This window comes from Pelobates fuscus, chromosome 3, assembly GCF_036172605.1.
Source record: "Pelobates fuscus isolate aPelFus1 chromosome 3, aPelFus1.pri, whole genome shotgun sequence".
Lineage (NCBI taxonomy): Eukaryota > Metazoa > Chordata > Amphibia > Anura > Pelobatidae > Pelobates > Pelobates fuscus.
Window position 1 is genome coordinate 182,971,070 of NC_086319.1, and position 18,432 is coordinate 182,989,501.

General features: G+C 40.3%; 1 protein-coding gene across 1 annotated transcript in view; it reads left to right on the forward strand.

The window, feature by feature from the left end:
* The window catches only part of PRMT8 (protein arginine methyltransferase 8), a 276,310-nt gene that overhangs the window by 67,889 nt on the left and 189,989 nt on the right, over positions 1 to 18,432 (forward strand). Inside the window, exon 2 of the mRNA XM_063447793.1 lies at positions 16,026 to 16,214. Coding sequence (XP_063303863.1) covers positions 16,026 to 16,214 — 189 coding nt within the window. The remainder of the gene's footprint in view (positions 1 to 16,025; positions 16,215 to 18,432) is intronic.

Consider the following 18,432-nt stretch of genomic DNA (forward strand, 5'->3'; position numbering starts at 1 on the left):
CCTCTTGTGGGTTTTTGAAGTGGAGAGAGAGATGGATCATTGTTACATTGTGTCCATGAACAGAATAAATTGTCTGAAGAGGTTCCAAATCCCCTTTCCCCTGTTCTTTTTAAAAAAAAAAAAAAAATAATAATCCTTTCCCTGCTGATTGATCACTGATTTTTTTTTTTTTTACCCTCAGGGGTTAAATTAGATATTTTATCGGGGGGCGGGGTCTGACCTGCAAGCGGAGCAGTCGCATGGTGGATGAGCTCCCACCACACAGACTGGATACAGGGAAATACTGGCTGATACCAGGCCTGAATTGATGCCGGGGTGTGTTACCCATGCTGGGGGCACCCTGGTGAATCACCCGATACTGGATCCAAGTGTTTCCCGCAAGCGAGAACCCAAGGTGACAGGCAGCGGCCTGCGGTGGACGGAGCAGAGGTGGGACGGCCGCTCTCCTCGCCCCTACGCCGGAGGTACTGCAATTCTGATTACCCGCTCCCCCCCCTTAGGACCGGCGGGGGTGATCCCGGTCCAACCTGTCCTGATAGCGGGGCTACAACGCGAGCAGATGGCAGAGCCTACACGGCAACCCCAAGCTACACGGGCTCTTAAAATGGCGGACGCCACGTGCGCTCAACACTGCCGCACAGACAGCCACAGCATAGAACTCATGGCACGACTCGACGCCATACTCGACGCCTTTTGGGCAAAGATGTCAACCAGGGAGCGTTATACTAAATCACCAGTGCACAAACCCAACGAGGAACCCGTACATACTAGACACGACTGCACTGGCCCTCGACTAATGGGACCTAAAAGATGGCGCCGACGGCGGAGATCCCATCTGCTGAAACGCAAGCAGGCCAGATCTCACCACGCTACGATCACTGCCCTGACGGGCCCACAAGTTCAACCCAGATCCTGCCGGAAACGGAGACCCGAACAGCAAGCAGCAACTAACCAGCCACGATCCCACATGACGCCAGGGAAGACCCCAAAGCACCAGAAGGTGACCCCACTTGCCTGCATCGTCAGAGCGGGCTTCCACAGCGACGGATGGACGAGACAGCTGCTGGAGCCCACAAAGCTGCACCTCGCGGTGCCTCACCAGGACTCTCAACCATCCTTAACATCCTTCAATGCTCAAGGTATCGGCTGACAGGGAACTCACGAACTGAGACATACAGGGGTACAAGCTTAAAGCCTCTCCTACTATAGACGCTGTCCATACTATACTGACACCTCTGGAGTAGAGACTTTCCGACGAGATTGATCTTTAAAGTAATATACACTGTACACCCGTGTCAAGTGTTTCAACACCTCCATGATAGTCATTCATTAGCATTTCATCTGTATATGACTTAGCTCGCTACCTATGCTTTTTTTTTTTTGTCTAAATTGTATTACCAGACAATACCAGTCCTACCATGATTATTAGGCATGTTATACTACACGTTTATAGCACTGGGCATGGCCTGCATACCCCAGCCATACTAACTAGCTTTGCATAGCTACCTTCTAGTATCATATAAGTTTTAATCCTGTTATATGGTTAGATGGGCCTCATACCACAGGCATCAGCGGGGTATGTACTGTTATGTTATCCTATTGTCTTCTGATGTTCACACACAATGATGCATAGCCTGTTAATGACAAGCATATTAAACACGCACGCGCCATGTTGGCCATAGTTTAGCCTTAAATTTCCCAGCCACCCTATCTGGGCTGGACTACGGAACCGCTGAAAATACTATAACTAAGCTGCTCTACTTAATAATTGTTTAGCCTGTTCGCGAGGTATCGCATGAGACAGCCCTGTATAAGAGACGTCGTATTGTGTCATTGCTCAGCCTGTATACTCCGACCTTACATGACTCCTTAACCTAGTCTTAGCATGTATTTACGTATCCAGCAACTGAATAACCGTTTGACGTAACCTTAATATTCTACACAAAAATGAGGCTAGCACTATATAGAGACGATATGCCTTACATTGTATTATCCCTGCTTGTTTGAAATTTTATTGTCTCCCTTCTTACTTTCTGTACCCACATACCTTTATGCCTCAATAAAAAAGAGATTTACAAAAAAAAATTAGATATTTTATCAATTTGTGATTTAGTTAGTTGGGGTGGGTAGAATTTAGTGGAAATTGGGAAATTTAGTGATAAACTAAACTAGGGGTGAAAAGTAAAAAAAAAAAAGTTGAAAAAAAATTAAAGTTGAGTTATTTAGTTAAAGGGAAACTCCAGTGCCAGGAAAACGATCCGTTTTCCTGGCACTGGAGGGTCCCTCTCCCTCCAACCCCCCAATCCCCGGTTACTGAAGGGGTGAAAACCCCTTCAGTGACTTACCTCCTGAGGGAGCGGCGATGTCCCTCGTCGCTGTCTCCGCCTCCGCGACGCTCCTCCTCTTCATTGCGTCGGCCGGTGGGCGAGACTGATCTCGTCCACCGGCCGAGGGGACCTAATGTGCATGCGCGGCAATGCCGCACATGCGCATTATGTCTCCCCATAGGAAAGCATTGAAAAATCATTTCAATGCTTTCGTATGGGGTTTTGAGCGACGCTGGAGGTCCTCACACAGCGTGAGGACGTCCAGCGACGCTCTAGCACAGGTTTCCTGTGCTAGAACCCAGGAAGTGACCTCTAGTGGCTGTCTAATAGACAGCCACTAGAGTTGGAGTTAACCCTGCAATGTAATTATTGCAGTTTATAAAAAACTGCAATAATTACACTTGCAGGGTTAAGAGTAGTGGGAGTTGGCACCCAGACCACTCCAATGAGCAGAAGTGGTCTGGGTTCCTGGAGTGTCCCTTTAAAGTTTATTATGTTTAGGAAGTATAGCGCAGAGTAGGCTTATGCCCTTTTAGCGGCCGACTCAGAGGCGACAGAGAGTGACGCAGGGGACAGGGACTATGTGCCAGATACTGTAGGACCATCAAAAGAAATCGCTGATTCCCCTGATGCTAAACATGACACAGATGACTGGGTACCCCCTAATAATTTTTCACCAGACATTCCAGAGTTCACTGCCAATCCTGGCATACAGGTTGACCTGTCTGGCTGTAATGCGCTGGATTGTATGCAGCTGTTCTTGGGGTATGACATTTTTGGGGAGATAGTCACCCAGACTAATATGTACGCTGAGCAGTATTGCCAGGAAAGAGAGATGGTACTCCACCAGTGTGCCAGAATTGAAACAATTCTGGGCACTGACAATGTTAATCGGGATAATAAAAAAGCCCACCATTAGAATGTATTGGTCTAAAAACCCCATTTGCAATACCCCCATTTTTTCCCAGACAATGAGTAGGCCCATATATGAAAACATACTGTGATTTATGCACTTAAGTGATAATACGATGTGTCCAGCAAAAGGTCATCAGCAGTATGATCTTCTATATAAAATACGCCTTCTAATTGTCCACTTTAACAAAAATATTGCCACTGTTTATACCCCCAAAAAACATATTTCTATTGACGAATCCCTCATGAAATTTAAGGGAAGACTGGGGTTTAAACAGTACATGCCATCCAAAATATCCCGATATGGGATCAAATTTTATAAGTTGTGTGAAAGTGGCAGTGGCAGTGTATACGAAGAAAGAGATAGCCACCTTGACTCCCAGGTTGCCCAGATATAGTAGGGACAAGTGGACCTAATCATGCCTTTACTAAACAAGGGATATCACTTGTATATCAATTATTTTTACAACAGTATCCCACATCTAAAAATGCTGTACTTTTTTGAGACCATGGCCTGTGGCACTATTCGGAAGAGTCGCACAGGTTTCCCAACGGCTCTAGCAGAAAAATAATAAAAAGGGGGAAACAGCAGCTCTCTGCCAGAATGAACTACTGGCACTAAAGTATCGTGATAAAAAGGAGGTGTTCATCCTAACCACCATTCATGATGAACGCACTCGCAAGGTCGCAGTTCATGGCAGAGTGGATATTAAATGGGTGCCAGTCTGCATACAACATTACAATCAGCATATGGGGGGAGTTGACCTGTCCGATCAACTGATGCAGCCATATTTGATCATGCGAAAGACCAGGGCATGATACAAAAAAGTGGGCATACATATAATGCAGATGGCAATCCACAATGCCTTTGTAATTTTAAAAAAGGCAAATGCTGGGCTGAAATTCACGTTCCTTTCATTTCAGTTTCAGCTCATTTCTGGGCTGCTTGAGTGCCACAGAGAGGGACCATCAGTGGAGCCTAGTAGAAGAATGGAGGCAGGTCACTTCTGCTTCAGGATTCCACCAACCCCCAAAAAGAAAACCCCCCAGAAAAGGTGCAGGGTGTGTTACAAGAGGGGAGTAAGAGCTGAGACCAGTTATTACTGCCCTGATTGCCCCTCTCAGCCTGGCCTATGTATTGGCCACTGTTTTAAAATTTTCCACACACAGGCCGAATAAGTAGACCAGTTTTGCAGTGTGATTTTAGTCATCTGTCTGATTGTTTGGTCACCAAATCTTGGCTTTGTCTCCCGTTTATCCTGTCTTCTCTGATCCTTGACCTCGGCTTGCCCTATCGTTGTTCCGTTTCTCTATACTCCTTTGACCTTTGTTTGTAACTTGACTATTCTCTGCTTGTATAGCCCGGCCATTCTAAAGACCGGTATTACAAGTTTCTCTCTCTCTCTCTCTGTGGTCTGTCTGTGTGTTTTGGTTCCGGAATCCATGCTAGCGTTGCCCGTGACGCAGATGAGTGGGTACTACCCACTGATAAGTTTACGCCAAATATTTCCCTTTCACAGCAAATAGTATGCAGTTGTTCATAATTTTAAAAATAGATGTGGCCTTTGAGAGGTAATTTGCAATCATGTGCCGCTAAAATGAGACTTAGACCCAGCATCCGCTTTTGAAAAATATGAAATTGGTGTGTCTTACATGTGCCCCTTTAACATCCACATTTCCCTGAAAAAGGTACACATGGGGATATTGTTGTACTAAGATGACATAGCTGAGCAACATATTAGGTGTTATACTGCCGTAGCACACATAAGAATTGCGCATGGGCCCAGCGTCAAAATTCAAAGTTTGGTAAAAACTGATATGGCCCGGTCTCCAGTGTGCCCCTTCAACATCCACATATCCCTGAAAAAGGTACACATGGGGGTATTGTTGTACTAAGACGACATAGCTGAGCAACATATTAGGTGTTATATTGCCATAGCACACATAAGGATTGCAAAATATACAGTAACAAGTGTGTGTCAAAAGGCAGAAAAAGGCAGAAAAAATGCTAATATAAACTTTTGTGTGGCAATTTTGTTTTCTTTTATGGCTATTAAGCTTACAAGACAAACATACCAAATTCTAAAATCGCTCCACCTTACACGTTTATTCTACACCTTGTGTTTTGTCCCCTGTAACTACCAAAAATTTTTTTTATTTTTAATTACTTTCCTTAACCTGCACTAATTATGCACACATTATTATTGCTAAAACTGTAAAAAAAACTATATTTTTATTTTTTTTTGCATTAGTTTGTATTTTTTTTAATAATAAGTAAGCATTTATATATGTATATGTTACATCAAATTAAAGCCTCTTTTGCCCTTTAAAAAATGGTATATAATATGTGTTGGTGCAATAAATTAGTAAAATGCAAATTGCAGTTGAATGTAAAGAGCAAAAAATGCAAAAATTGCTTGTATCCTTAAGTGCAAGATAAGCTATTGAAGCTTAAGGGGTTAAACAACAAGGCCACCGCACACAGACCACTTCATTAAAATTAAGTAGACATGTGCAATTCGTTTCGGTCCGAATATGAATTCGGACGAATTGCGGGCAATTCGGACATTCGGGTACTTCCGAATGTCCGAATTGCTGAAGTGCCCAATTGCCGAAGTGCCGAATTGCCGAGGTCCCGAAGTTCCGCAATTACCGAATTTCCGAAGTGTCGAAGTGCCGAAGTGCACAAGTTCCGAAGTGCCGAAGTGCAGAAGTTCCGAAGTGCCGACGTTCCGAAGTTGACGAAGTTCCGAAGTGTCAAAGTGCCAAAATGCCGAAGTTCCGAAGCACAGTATTGTCTAAGTACTAATATACTTACCCAGTGAAAGAAGAAAAATGTTACATTGCATACAATTTTAAATAAAAAGTATACAAACATAGCCAGGATTCACCTGTAAGCATTTGCAACACTTACAACAATCAAGTAACACACATTCATATAAAATATAAGTTACTTAGCCAGTCAGTGTAATGACAGGAATAAATAAGTAGATAACTCCCGAATTCCCACGGTATTAGAGAGCTATCTACTAAAAGGCTGAAAGACCTGAATTGGTCTTTCAGCCAGATTTACTATACCGCGAGTAGGGGCATGTCTATTAAACAGTGAGCAGCCTGTGGTTGCTCACTATTAAAAAAAATAAATAAAGGTCCCCCTCCCTGAGCCCCCACCCCTGAGCGGCGGGTGGGGGCCCTAAATTATAATAAGAGGGGACACCTAATGTCCTACCCCCTGACCCCCACCCCTGTGTGGTGGGTGGGGGCGCTAAATACTAATAAGGGGGGGACCTAATGTCCTCCCCCCTGGCCCCCACCCACAGGTTGTTCACTGTTTACTAGTATTAGTTTAGTATTAGTAAATTTGGCTGAAAGACCAATTTAGGTCTTTCAGCCTTTTGGTAGATAACTCCCTAATACCGTGGGAATTAGGGAGTTATCTTCTCAGGGGCTGCAATAGAAGTCCCGAAGTGCCAAAGTCCCGAAATTCCGAAGTGTCGAAGGGCCGAAGTTGCCGAAGTTCCGAAGTGCTGAAGTGCCGAAGTTGCCGAATTTCCGAAGTGTCGAACTGCCGAAGTTCCGAATTGCTGAAGTGCCGAAGTTCCGAAGTTGCCGAAGTTCCGAAGTGTTGAAGTGCCGAATTGCCGAAGTCCCGAATTGCGAAAATTCCGAATTTCGGAATGCCGAACCGAACCAAACATGTTCCCCATGCACATGCCTAAAATTAAGTGTCTGGGTGAATATATTGTCCTTTTAATTGACTAACCAAATTATTCAACGGTTGTCTTGCAAAGTATATTCTTTTAGGGCTATGTAAAGGTGCAAATCAGACAACTATGCATAAATACAGGATGTAGGTTAGATTATATTAAAGGGACATGCCATTTAATATACAATATACAATTTACAATTATTTTTTAAACCAGAAAGCAATCACTTTTAAACAAATATACAAACCAAAATAATTGAGAAAAACATTAAAAAAAGTATTAGATGATAAACTTACTATAAACTTGGTCAGATTGCATTATTAAGCACTACTGTCAGCTAGGGAAGTATCTTCAATGATCCCCCCTCCCTCTTACCCACCCATTAATCCGATCCAGACCAGTCCATTAGTTACTGAAACAGAGAAACCTGATGAATGAGCCTTATCATAAATCATACTGACCAGACTACCTCTCTTCTCCCTGTCAGGATGTTGCAAGATGAAGAGATCTGCCAAATGCACATGTGTAAATCTGTCAGGCATGCCCATTGCACTTTCCAGCATTCCTAGGGATAAGACACTGATTGGTTAGATTGTCCCCCCTCAAGTGGCCATGGAAAGCATAAGAAAGAAGAAGCCGGTAACCATAAAAAAATCATATTTACCTGATTTTTTCAGCCTGCAGAATGAGACAATTGTCTCATTCAAAGCTAAACCTTTTAAATGAGGTATTTGTTTTAATGGGATGCATGTACTTGTAAATATAGTTAGATTTGCTGCATAGACCCGCCCTTTTTGTCCCACCTTCAAAGTGTGTTGCTTCTCTAATACATAAACTTGTATTTGACATCCTCACATGGAGTAATATGACCAAGAATGGCTACACAGCAAGTATTTATATGAGTTATAGTTTATTTGCCAGCTTTCTACTGGCCACATTATGCTTTCATAACATAGGTGCTAATAGTCCCACATTTGCTGTGACACGCCCGCATGTCGGGGGTACTGTCCCAGCAAATATAGGTCCTGGGGACCTGTTCCGATTTATGACATTTCAGGTAATTTTCAAAATGCAGGAATGGACTAGGCACTAGAACAATTCACAGAACACATCAGCAGCACTTCAAGCATGGACTGCTGACAAGTAGACTCTCCCCCTTGACAGGCAAACCCGCCTCCTTTAATGAGAAGGCACACTCTCTGTGTGCCTGCTCTTTATCCTGCCCACCTCTATCTTGGATCACCTTACTGAAGAGACAAGTACTATACAGTGGAGGCTGGTAATTTTTTTTTCATATGGTCGAGTGCTAGGCTCCACCCCTGTAACTGTAATCTCCCTCCATAAACTTTGCCCCTAATCTGTTGGACTCTATCCACTTAAAACAACTTTATTTTTATGAAGCAATGTTAGTGTATAGATCATGCCCCCAGAGGCGGCTCTCTAATTAGGTGATAAGGCCTCGCGCTGATGGGGGCCTCGCGGCCACCTAAATCACCTTAGGGCAGTGTGACATGTCGGGTCCTCGGTCAGAGACCTAGAGCCCGACACAGGAGGGGGCCCGGTGGCTTGCCCTTTATGCCGCCGGGTGCGGGGCCCCTCCACACCGCCTGCCCTGGGGGAGAGCCAGCCTCCAGTCTGCAGCTCTGCCGGGTGCAGAGCTGCAGACTGGGGGGTCTCGCGATTTTAGCTAATCAGAGCATTGCCGTGGTAAACGTTCTGACTGACGATCACAAGACTTACCATGTGGTCCGCAGCTCTGCACCCGGCCCACCAGACCACCCGACCACCAGGGATACAGTATGCCCACCGGACCACCAGGGAATATGTTTATTATAAAGGTTCTATCACAGCCTCCCTACCACCCTCTGCCCCCCTACCAACCTCTGCCCCAGCCACCCTCTGCCCCCTACCATCCCTTGCCCCCGCCTTCCTACCACCCTCTGCCCTCCAATACCCCTACCCCACTCTTTTTTATTTTATTTTATTTTTTACTTTGGGTGTTAGTGGGGTCCTCATGTTTGAATTTCGCCTAAGGCCTCACAAAGTCTAGAGCCGCCACTGCATGCCCCTAAAGTCTCGCTGTTCAATATTCTGCCATTTAGGAGTTAAATTACTTTAGTTTTGTTTATGCAGCTTGTAAAATATGTTTTTGGTCAAATATTAGTTTGATTTGTCTATATCTATATAGATGTAAACTTCAATATAAATGTGACTATTGAAGGATTAAACAAATGGCTGTTTAACTCTTTGCTATGTTCATTACCTCTAGGCCTCAGATAGTATTAGAGGTACAGGGATATGCCCAATGTAAAGAGAGTTTTTCACCTAGCCGTTTACACAAGCCACCAGGTCATCTGGCAAATTGGCAATACATAAAATGTAATTTCTTTGTTAAAATAAATGATAATTGCAATAACAGAGGTATAACCAAGGAAGCAGTGTAATTAGTGAGACAGTAATGTAAGCAATTAAGATGAGAGCACAGAGAATTCCATCTAAGCATCTCTCTTACTAAGTTATGAAGATCTTTACCAGATAAGGACAGTATTCCATTATTATTGCTGTATGCGGTACAAAAGTCTTTTATGCCTAAGAACAAACATTATTGGAAATTCTGAAGAACACAGTGGTGTGTTATTGTTCTGCTGAATTACTGCATCAAAAGCAAGTCAGTTTACGGCACATGCAGACATATATTAAAGGGAAACTATAGAGCTAGGAAGTGTAGTGCCCTATATTGCCCCCCTCATTTCTCCTACCCATAGCACTGAAAGGGTTTTGTCACTTGCCTGATTACAGTGCTGGGTCTCCTCTATCGATGTAGGCTGGCAGGGGACCCAATGTGCATGCACAGCGAAGGGAGCTATTAAATTAATACCCTTTCGGGATTTACGTATTTAGGGTACCAAATTAAGGAGCTGTTTAGTCGACAGCTCCTTTTTTTGTATCCTCATGGCATTTCCACAAGAATTAGGGAGATATCTACAAAAAAGCTGAAAGACCAAAATTACGAAAAGCTCTTCCTTTTCTTAATTTTGGTCTTTCAGCCAACTTTACTAAAACTAAGCAAAACATACTTAGTATTAGTAAATAAAGAAGGTTAAATCCTCCCTCCTGGGCCTAACCCCTGTGTAACGAGTAGGGACAAGTATACTAAACAGTGAGCAGACCGTGGCTGCTCACTGTCATAAGAAAAGACCAGCAGTATTTCCAAGGTATAGGGGTATGATTCTTGCTTTGGGTGTGAGAAGTCCTGGGTTTAACCCCTTAAGACCGCAGCCAAATGTACAAGTTGTGATCCAAAAAAACGTAAACAAAACCTGGCATTTGCGCTATATGTCTGTCCAACCATAATTCATCTCTTTCATATTAAATGCACCCCCCATTATTATATATCATTTTATTCAGGGGAAACGGGGCTTTCGTTTAACATCAAATATTTAGGTATGGAACATAATTTAATATGAAAAAAATATGAAAAAAATGGGAGAAAATAAGAATTTTTTAATTTTTTTTAGTTCTACGTGACATTCTAACTGTGAATGTCATAATACTGTTTGCTTTTACTGCAATACAATACACACATTTGTATTCAGCGATGTCTCGCGTGTAAAACACTACCCCCTATGTACAGGTTTTATGGTGTTTTGGGAAGTTACAGGGTCAAATATAGCGTGTTACATATTTCAGTATTTTTACATTGAAATTCGCCAGATTGGTTACGTTGCCTTTGAGACCATATGGTAGCCCAGAAATAAGAATTACCCCCATGATGGCATACCATTTGCAAAAGTAGACAACCTAAGGTATTGCAAATTGAGTATGTCCAGTCTTTTTTAGTAGCCACTTGGTCACAAACACTGGCCAAAGTTAGTGTTAATATTTGAAAATGCAAAAAACTAATTTGAACGCAAATTTTGGCCAGTGTTTGTGACTAAGTGGCTACTAAAAAAACTGAACATACCCTATTTGCAATACCCTGGGTTGTCTACTATTGCAAATGGTATGCCATCATGGGGATAATTTTCATTCCTGGGCTACCATACGGTCTCAAAGGCAACCTGGCGAATTTTAATGTGAAAAACTGAAACGCAAACCTTATATTTGACTCTGTAACTTTTGAAAACACCATAAAACCTGTACATGAGGGGTACTGTTATACTCAGGAGACTTCGCTGAACACAAATATTAGTGTTTCAAAACAGTAAAACGTATCACAACAATTATATCGTCAGTGTAAGTGCCATTTGTGTGTGAAAAATGCAAAAAATGTCACTGTCACTGACGATATCGTCGTTGTAATATATTTTACTGTTTTGAAACACTAATATTTGTGTTCAGCGAAGTCTTCCGAGTAAAACAGTACCCCCCATGTACAGGTTTCATGGTGTCTTGGAAAGTTACAGAGTTAAATATAGTGCTAAACAATGTAATTCCCTGAACTTTTGGCCTGGGTTGGCAGGCAGGTCCTGCAAATTGTAATTAATAAAATGACCTAATTATGTAAAATTATTACATAAATATATGCGTAGAATTATTATATATATATGTGTGTATATATATATATGTGTGTATATATATATGTATATAATTTTTTTTAATTATTTTTATTTATATATAGGTATATACATAGTGATATATACGTATATACTTATGTATATAGATATATATATTATTTCGTTCTACATGTATTTTGATATCAATATATATATATTAATTTTAAAATACAGTTAGAACGAAATTATGCATGTTTATATATTTTTTATCTATTTTTTTTTATTATTTTTTTATTATTTTTTTATTTATTTTTTTAACGTATTTATATATTTATTTATTTTTTTATTATATATAAATATATATATAATGAAAATTATATATATATTTAATCAATATCATTGTACGTGTATTTTGATATTAATATATATATATATAATTATGTATATATTAATATTAAAATACATGTAGACAGTGTATGTATATTTATGTGTATATGTGTATATGTGTATATATATACTTAGATCATATATATAATAAATATATATATGATCTAAGTATATATAATCTTATTTTTACACTGTTTTAACTGATTTTATTTGAATTTCAGACAGCAGGGGGAGTACCTGTCATTACAGGCACTCCCCCTGCTGGCAATGCCTTGGACGGCTATGCCGTCCATGTGATCGCGGGGTCCTCGCAAGGACCTCGCGATCACATGGCCCTGGGCGGCTGAAGAGGACGCAGGGGGACTCCCTGGGCTCCCAGGTAAGTCCCCCATACCGCGATCGCCGGCGTGGGATCGCCGGCGACCGGGTAAGTACATAAGATCGCAGGACGTACTATGCCGCCCTGCGGATTTTAGAGCCACCAAAATAAGGACGGCATAGTACGTCCTGCGGTCTTAAGGGGTTAAATCCCACACCAGCCCAAGCAATTAAAAACAAAGCGTTTGTCTAGGGATTTGATTTTCGCTTTGGATGCGATAGGTCCTTGTTTCCAATCCCGTACAATCCCAAGCAATTGAAAACAAAGTATTTGATGGCTTCAGAGAGGCTACTGTGTAAACTCAAAACATTGCCTGTTCAACTCCAATAAACTCTGCAGTTTGGAATAGAGTCCATGTGTGGCTGGATTTTTTTTTTTTTTTTTAGTCTATAAGAAAAGACTAGCGACTGAGCAGCTACTGCAAATGTAATCGAGGGACCTGGCACCGACCAAGTGTCCCTTCCAGGCCCCACCACCCGAAGCCAAGGATTGAAGCTCTGATATAGATTGAGTGGGGGGGGCATAGTGTCCACTGGCAGCCGGTGGAGGTCCTAAATAATTAAGTGGGGTGTTGATCTATTGTCCCCACCAGTCACCACCCATTGGCGGCAGGTGCGGGTCGTAAATAATAAAATGGGGGGTGGACCTATTGTCCCCTTAGCCTTTTCCCATTGACGATGTGTGAGGGCTAATATAAAAATAATCCTCGCCCTGTGACTAGGGATCCCTAAGACCCTAGTCACCTCCACCCAGTGACAATGGATCCCCAAGCCCCTAGTCCACCTCAAATGAAGAAATACCCTACCTATCTCCTCACCATTAGAATAGTGAGGGGAGCAATAAACTAAATACCTGAAAAATAAAAAAGTTATATTTACCATAAGCTTTTTTTATTCCATCTTCTTTTTTCAGCCCTAAAAAAGACCAAATAAAAATCCAAAAAGTTGTGTACAACTAGTAAAATAAATAAATAAATAAATAAAAATATCTATCTATATATATATAAATATATAAAAACAGAAAAAAATCTCAACAAAAAAATAATCCATTTTGACCCCACAAGGGCTCCGCTCAGACTGAGTTTGCAGGGCGGAGAAAGCCTTATAAAGCTTTTCCGTGCCATGCAATTTGACTCAGGCTTAAGCCTACCAGAGTGCTCTGAGAGGTAAATCATTTGTCTTTTGTATGAGTGGTCAAATAACCACAATTCAGATGAAAGTGTGTTTGTCTGAAAATGAATGCCCAAGTCTAGGGTGCTTCATTATTTGACTCATGGGTTACTTCCATAGGTTGTTAAGATTAATACATTTAATTTATATAGCATGCATGAATGTAATGACATAGAATGACATGCAATACATCACATCTTAAATATACTGCACTCTGGACACATTTGTGTATCCAAGCGGCCTGCCAATGAAGTATTTTGCTGAAAAAGCAAAGTGTGTTGTACCTCTTATTAGATTCATTGCATTTATGCCTGAATCATTAATGGCCCAAGAGAATGGAATGTGCCATGAAATTAAAATTCCTTACATCTGTCCAATAAGCAACATAGAACGTGATGGTAAATCTCATGTAAACAAAATTAGAGATGGAGTGTGTTTCTTTCATGTGGCATGGTGTCCCAAAGATAATAAAATAAAAATGCAAATCAGTATATTTACAAACATAAGATTTGTGCAGAGAGACTAATATCAGCACAGTATTTGACTCAGTGCTAAAACATTCTATTTGTTTAATAGTCTGTCTGCTGTGTTTATATTAATGTGCCAGTAATGTTTTTAAAGCCAGCTCTGCACAGATGATAAAGTCACGCCATGTATTAAACATTGTAATACACAGTGAGACTGACACTGTACAGTGTGCATGGCTCTAATCTCAGGGACTCTGTACTAGGATATACATGTACTGGAACAGCTTGAGGTTACTGGGAGTTTTACTCCTGAGGAGGAGCTGCATTTCACTTCTCCGCTCTATCAGTATTATTATTATTATTATTATTATTATTATTATTATTATAAGCATTTATAACAAATTGTGCAGCATTTAGAAGTATAGAAAGGGAATTTAGAGGTGAAGAAGGACCTCATCAGATGAGCTTACAATCTGGCCAAGACGAATATATATCATTAGGTATCTTACCCAAGAAAAAAACAAAGAAAAACAAGTTACCTGCGCTCTCCCCATATCCCTATGTATTTTTAAACAAATTGAGTTTTTTTAGTTACCTCCAATGGCCATGAGAGCCCACCTGCCAACATCAAGGCAGACCCTCCCAGGTGGGTCCTAACTCTAACCATTCACCTTGCTTCCTTGAGCTTCTGGCAAAGATCTCTAATGAGACAGAAAGGGGTATTTTTTATATACACCCCTATATATTATTAACCCTTAATAGGGAACACATATGATGGGTGGCTGCACTGTAACAAGGCTGAGTGATACAAAAAATGTCTGCATTTGTGTCTTACCCAAGAACACTTACTGATGAGGTGGTTACCACTGATCTAACCAACCAATACACAAAGAGGCTGAATGAATAACACAAGCTGTAAACGGCAACTGCTGACCAGGAGTTTAATTCCCACCGATCTTGTGCACACTGTCAGACAACTGCAAATTCTAATACAAGCTATTATTATTATTATTTATATAGTGCCAACAAATTCCACAGCGTTGTATCATTAGTATCATTTTGATCACCAACTCCATGGTATAAAGTTAACTCCTTAGAGGGTCCCAATTGTACCCCAATAATGAAAGCATTTTTATTTAGGCTATTTAATTGTCATGATATTGATTTATGTATATCTTTGGTTTTCCCAGTTATATTTAATTATTTATTGTTTTAACTATTTGCCCTCTTCTTTAACTATTTGCCCTCTTCAAAATATTGCAGATTTCTGTGGGTTATTTCTACTGGCTTTGTTTATTTGTGAATCTAGTGAAAATGTGGTGTTTAGTAAATATGCAGATCATAGATTTTATCTGGTGTTCACATGTTAGAACTGTTCTTGAAGCAGATGCTGGATGGAACCCAAAGAGATACACTGATTTGGTTAATTGCGAGCAGATTCAGTTAGTTTAATCTGAATTTTGCTAAAACAGATTACATTTTGTATTTAGTGAATATCTCTGCATGTACCTTGCTGGAAATAAGTGCCTTTGGAAAAATGAAAAATACACATTTAATTGTATAAGTATCTCTTACTAGAATGTCACTTCAGCATTCAAACATTTATTTTGAATCACAGACAATTTATTGTCTTGAAATATTCAGAGAACACTTGGACAATCTTGAAATGTAAATGTAATGGAGTTCTGTTGAGCATTTTCAAAGCGACTGCAGGAAATTGATAGGAACTATTTTTAGAAAGCAGTATACGTGACCCACATTTATATTGTGTTGTAGAAACACCTGGTGCATGTCAATGGATATAACATTTTAAAAATACTACTTACCGTTACTTATCAATATTTTTTTAAAAAGATCCAAATTTATCATATTCTTTTTACGTCATTCACTGTGGTTGCATTATGATTTTTGTGCAGATTCTCCTGGGACTGATAGAGTGTTCCACTAAAGGCTATTATTTGATTTATTCTGCTCTTTATTTTTAGCAAGTTCTTTTTTAGTCTCTCTTTAGATTTCATCCTTGTTTTTTTCTCTCTCTCTCTCTCTCTTTCTCTCTCCCTCTCCCTCTCTCAAATTATTTTCTAGTTCAGCAAACGATGTGTTGAATAAAACCAAGCTCTTTATATTCTATTCTTTTTTCAGAAACACTTTTGATTTTTTTTTTTTTATGTATTTTTGCAGGTTTGTCCTTCCCAGCCTATCCAACCAGTGGTAATTCCGAAACCAATTCAGTCAGTTCCGCATGTTATACATACGCCAATTCAACCAGGTTGCCCTGGTAGAGGCAAAATGGCAAAATTGTTAAATCCAGAAGAGATGACATCACGGGATTACTACTTTGATTCCTATGCTCATTTTGGGATTCACGAGGTAAGAAAAAGATAATGATTTATAAACGTAGTTGGCCTTGATTCTATGTAACCTGTAACTTAAATACAAAAAAGATAAGCAGTGGGAGGGATAAATTAGTAAGAAGAGGCCTGAAAGAAGAGGTTAGTGATTGTGGGACATATCAAGTTGCTGATAAAAAAAAAAAAACTTTAATATTTGGCAACACTTTTTTGTATATAGTGCAATACAAATGATTCAAGAAAATTTCACATGTTGCCCAGGAGGTTCCCAAACAGGGAACATTTTTAAAACTGAATAAGGTATTTAACTCTGCCTATCATTGTTATTCTTATTATGATTGCCATTTATATAGCGCCAACAGATTCCGTAGCGCTATACAATATTATGAGAGGGGGGATTTAACTATAAAGGACAATTACAAGAAAACTTACAGGAACTATAGGTTGAAGAGGACCCTGCAAAAACGAGCTTACAGTCTATAGGAGGTGGGGTATAAAACACATTAGGACAGGTGATGCACTACAGTAGATTTTGAATTTGCATTAACCGGTGGGGAGTTTTATTGTGTTCATTAGTTAGTCCTAATTAACTAAGTAGTCCTATGACTAAGGACTGAGAGATCTGAAATATAATTAGGATGTAAAGGGGTTTTCGTATTATGCTCCCCCTGTGATGTTATACTTTTGTATGTGCCAAAAAAAAACTTTTTCTATTTTGGTGAGTGTTAGTTGTGAGTGTGCTGTTTGCTATGTAGCGGTCTTTACCTGTTATTAAGGATTGGTACTTCCTTGCATGGTGCCTCCCAAAGGTATCTGATAAGAAGAGATTGTTTCCTAATGTCTCATCTTCATTTATGTATTACAAATCTACTGGTTGTTGCTGTATCCCAATTCTAATTTGCCCTAAGTGTTTTTTCTACCATGCTGATGATACCTGGAAAGCCAAAACTGGGCAGTCCATTTATGGTTTTTGGTCATTGGTCCTTTTCGGATCACAACCCATACTTTCCTCTAAGAAGCTCTGTTTAAAACAATACTCTATTGCTAAGAGTGTCTGTACAAATACAGAATTAATACTGAAACACAACACCTGTCTGTGCTAACATGTTGAGCTAGGAATTCTTGGAGAATTGTGTAAACAATTTATGTAAATCGCATTGAGATATGTAGAGGATGCACAACAGTACATTTTGAAAGAATATTGCTAGGGTGGCAATATTCTAGGTTGGGTAAAACATGTAAAACAAAATAGCCCTGGAGCATGATACTAATATGTTGATTAAATATAGTTGACATACTCAAAGTATCCACATGTAAAAAGTCTGTTACACCTTGAGTGGATACATTGCTGATCTTTGACAACCGACGGACCCAATTTGTTATTTGTATTAATTATATTTGTAGGTCTACCTGCTAAAAGGACAACTATATGCACCAGACCACTTCAGCTCAATGAAGTGGTCTGGGTGCCAGGCCCCCCTAATTTTAACCCTGCAGCTGAAAACATAGCAATTTCAGAGAAACTGCTATGTTTACACTGCAGGGTTAATCCAGCATCTAGTGGCTGTCTCCCTGACAGCCACTAGAGGCCGCTGCCGCGATTTATGCCGGAGTAAATCGCACTTATTTGACATTGGATGTCTTCACGGAGTCCAGCATCAAATAAGATCCCCATAGGAAAGCATTGAGTAATGCTTTCCTATGGGCAGGTTTGAATGCGCACGGGCCTCTGGCCGCGCATGCGCATTCGGCACCACTCGGGAGCTAACGTCGGCGGGGGAGGAGACAGGTTTGTTTTCCTGGCACTATAGGATTATTATTATTATTATAGGACCCTTTAAATATCTGTGAGCAAGTTTTGACTTGTCTGAAATGGATTCTTTAAATTAAGCAAATACATACTCAGAAGATCACTATAAATACATAAACATTTGAACAGTACAAAATGTAGGGATGGTGAAAACTATTCTTTAAATAATAAAGATACCTGTAGGACCCTGCTCAACTAATCATTTATGGACCTGCTATACTGAACTTTTTTTCCTTTAGAATGCAGTTTATCAGATATAGCCCTTGCCTGGATAATTTAGGTCCATTTAAAAGGAACAGAGCGACGAGCCTATATTTTACAGCCAGTAAATTGTTTAATCATTTTGAATGGACAGAAAAGGATTTCCTATACATGCCCTGATAGTTTTATCATGTGTTCATCTTTATTTTACATCTCCAGCATATAG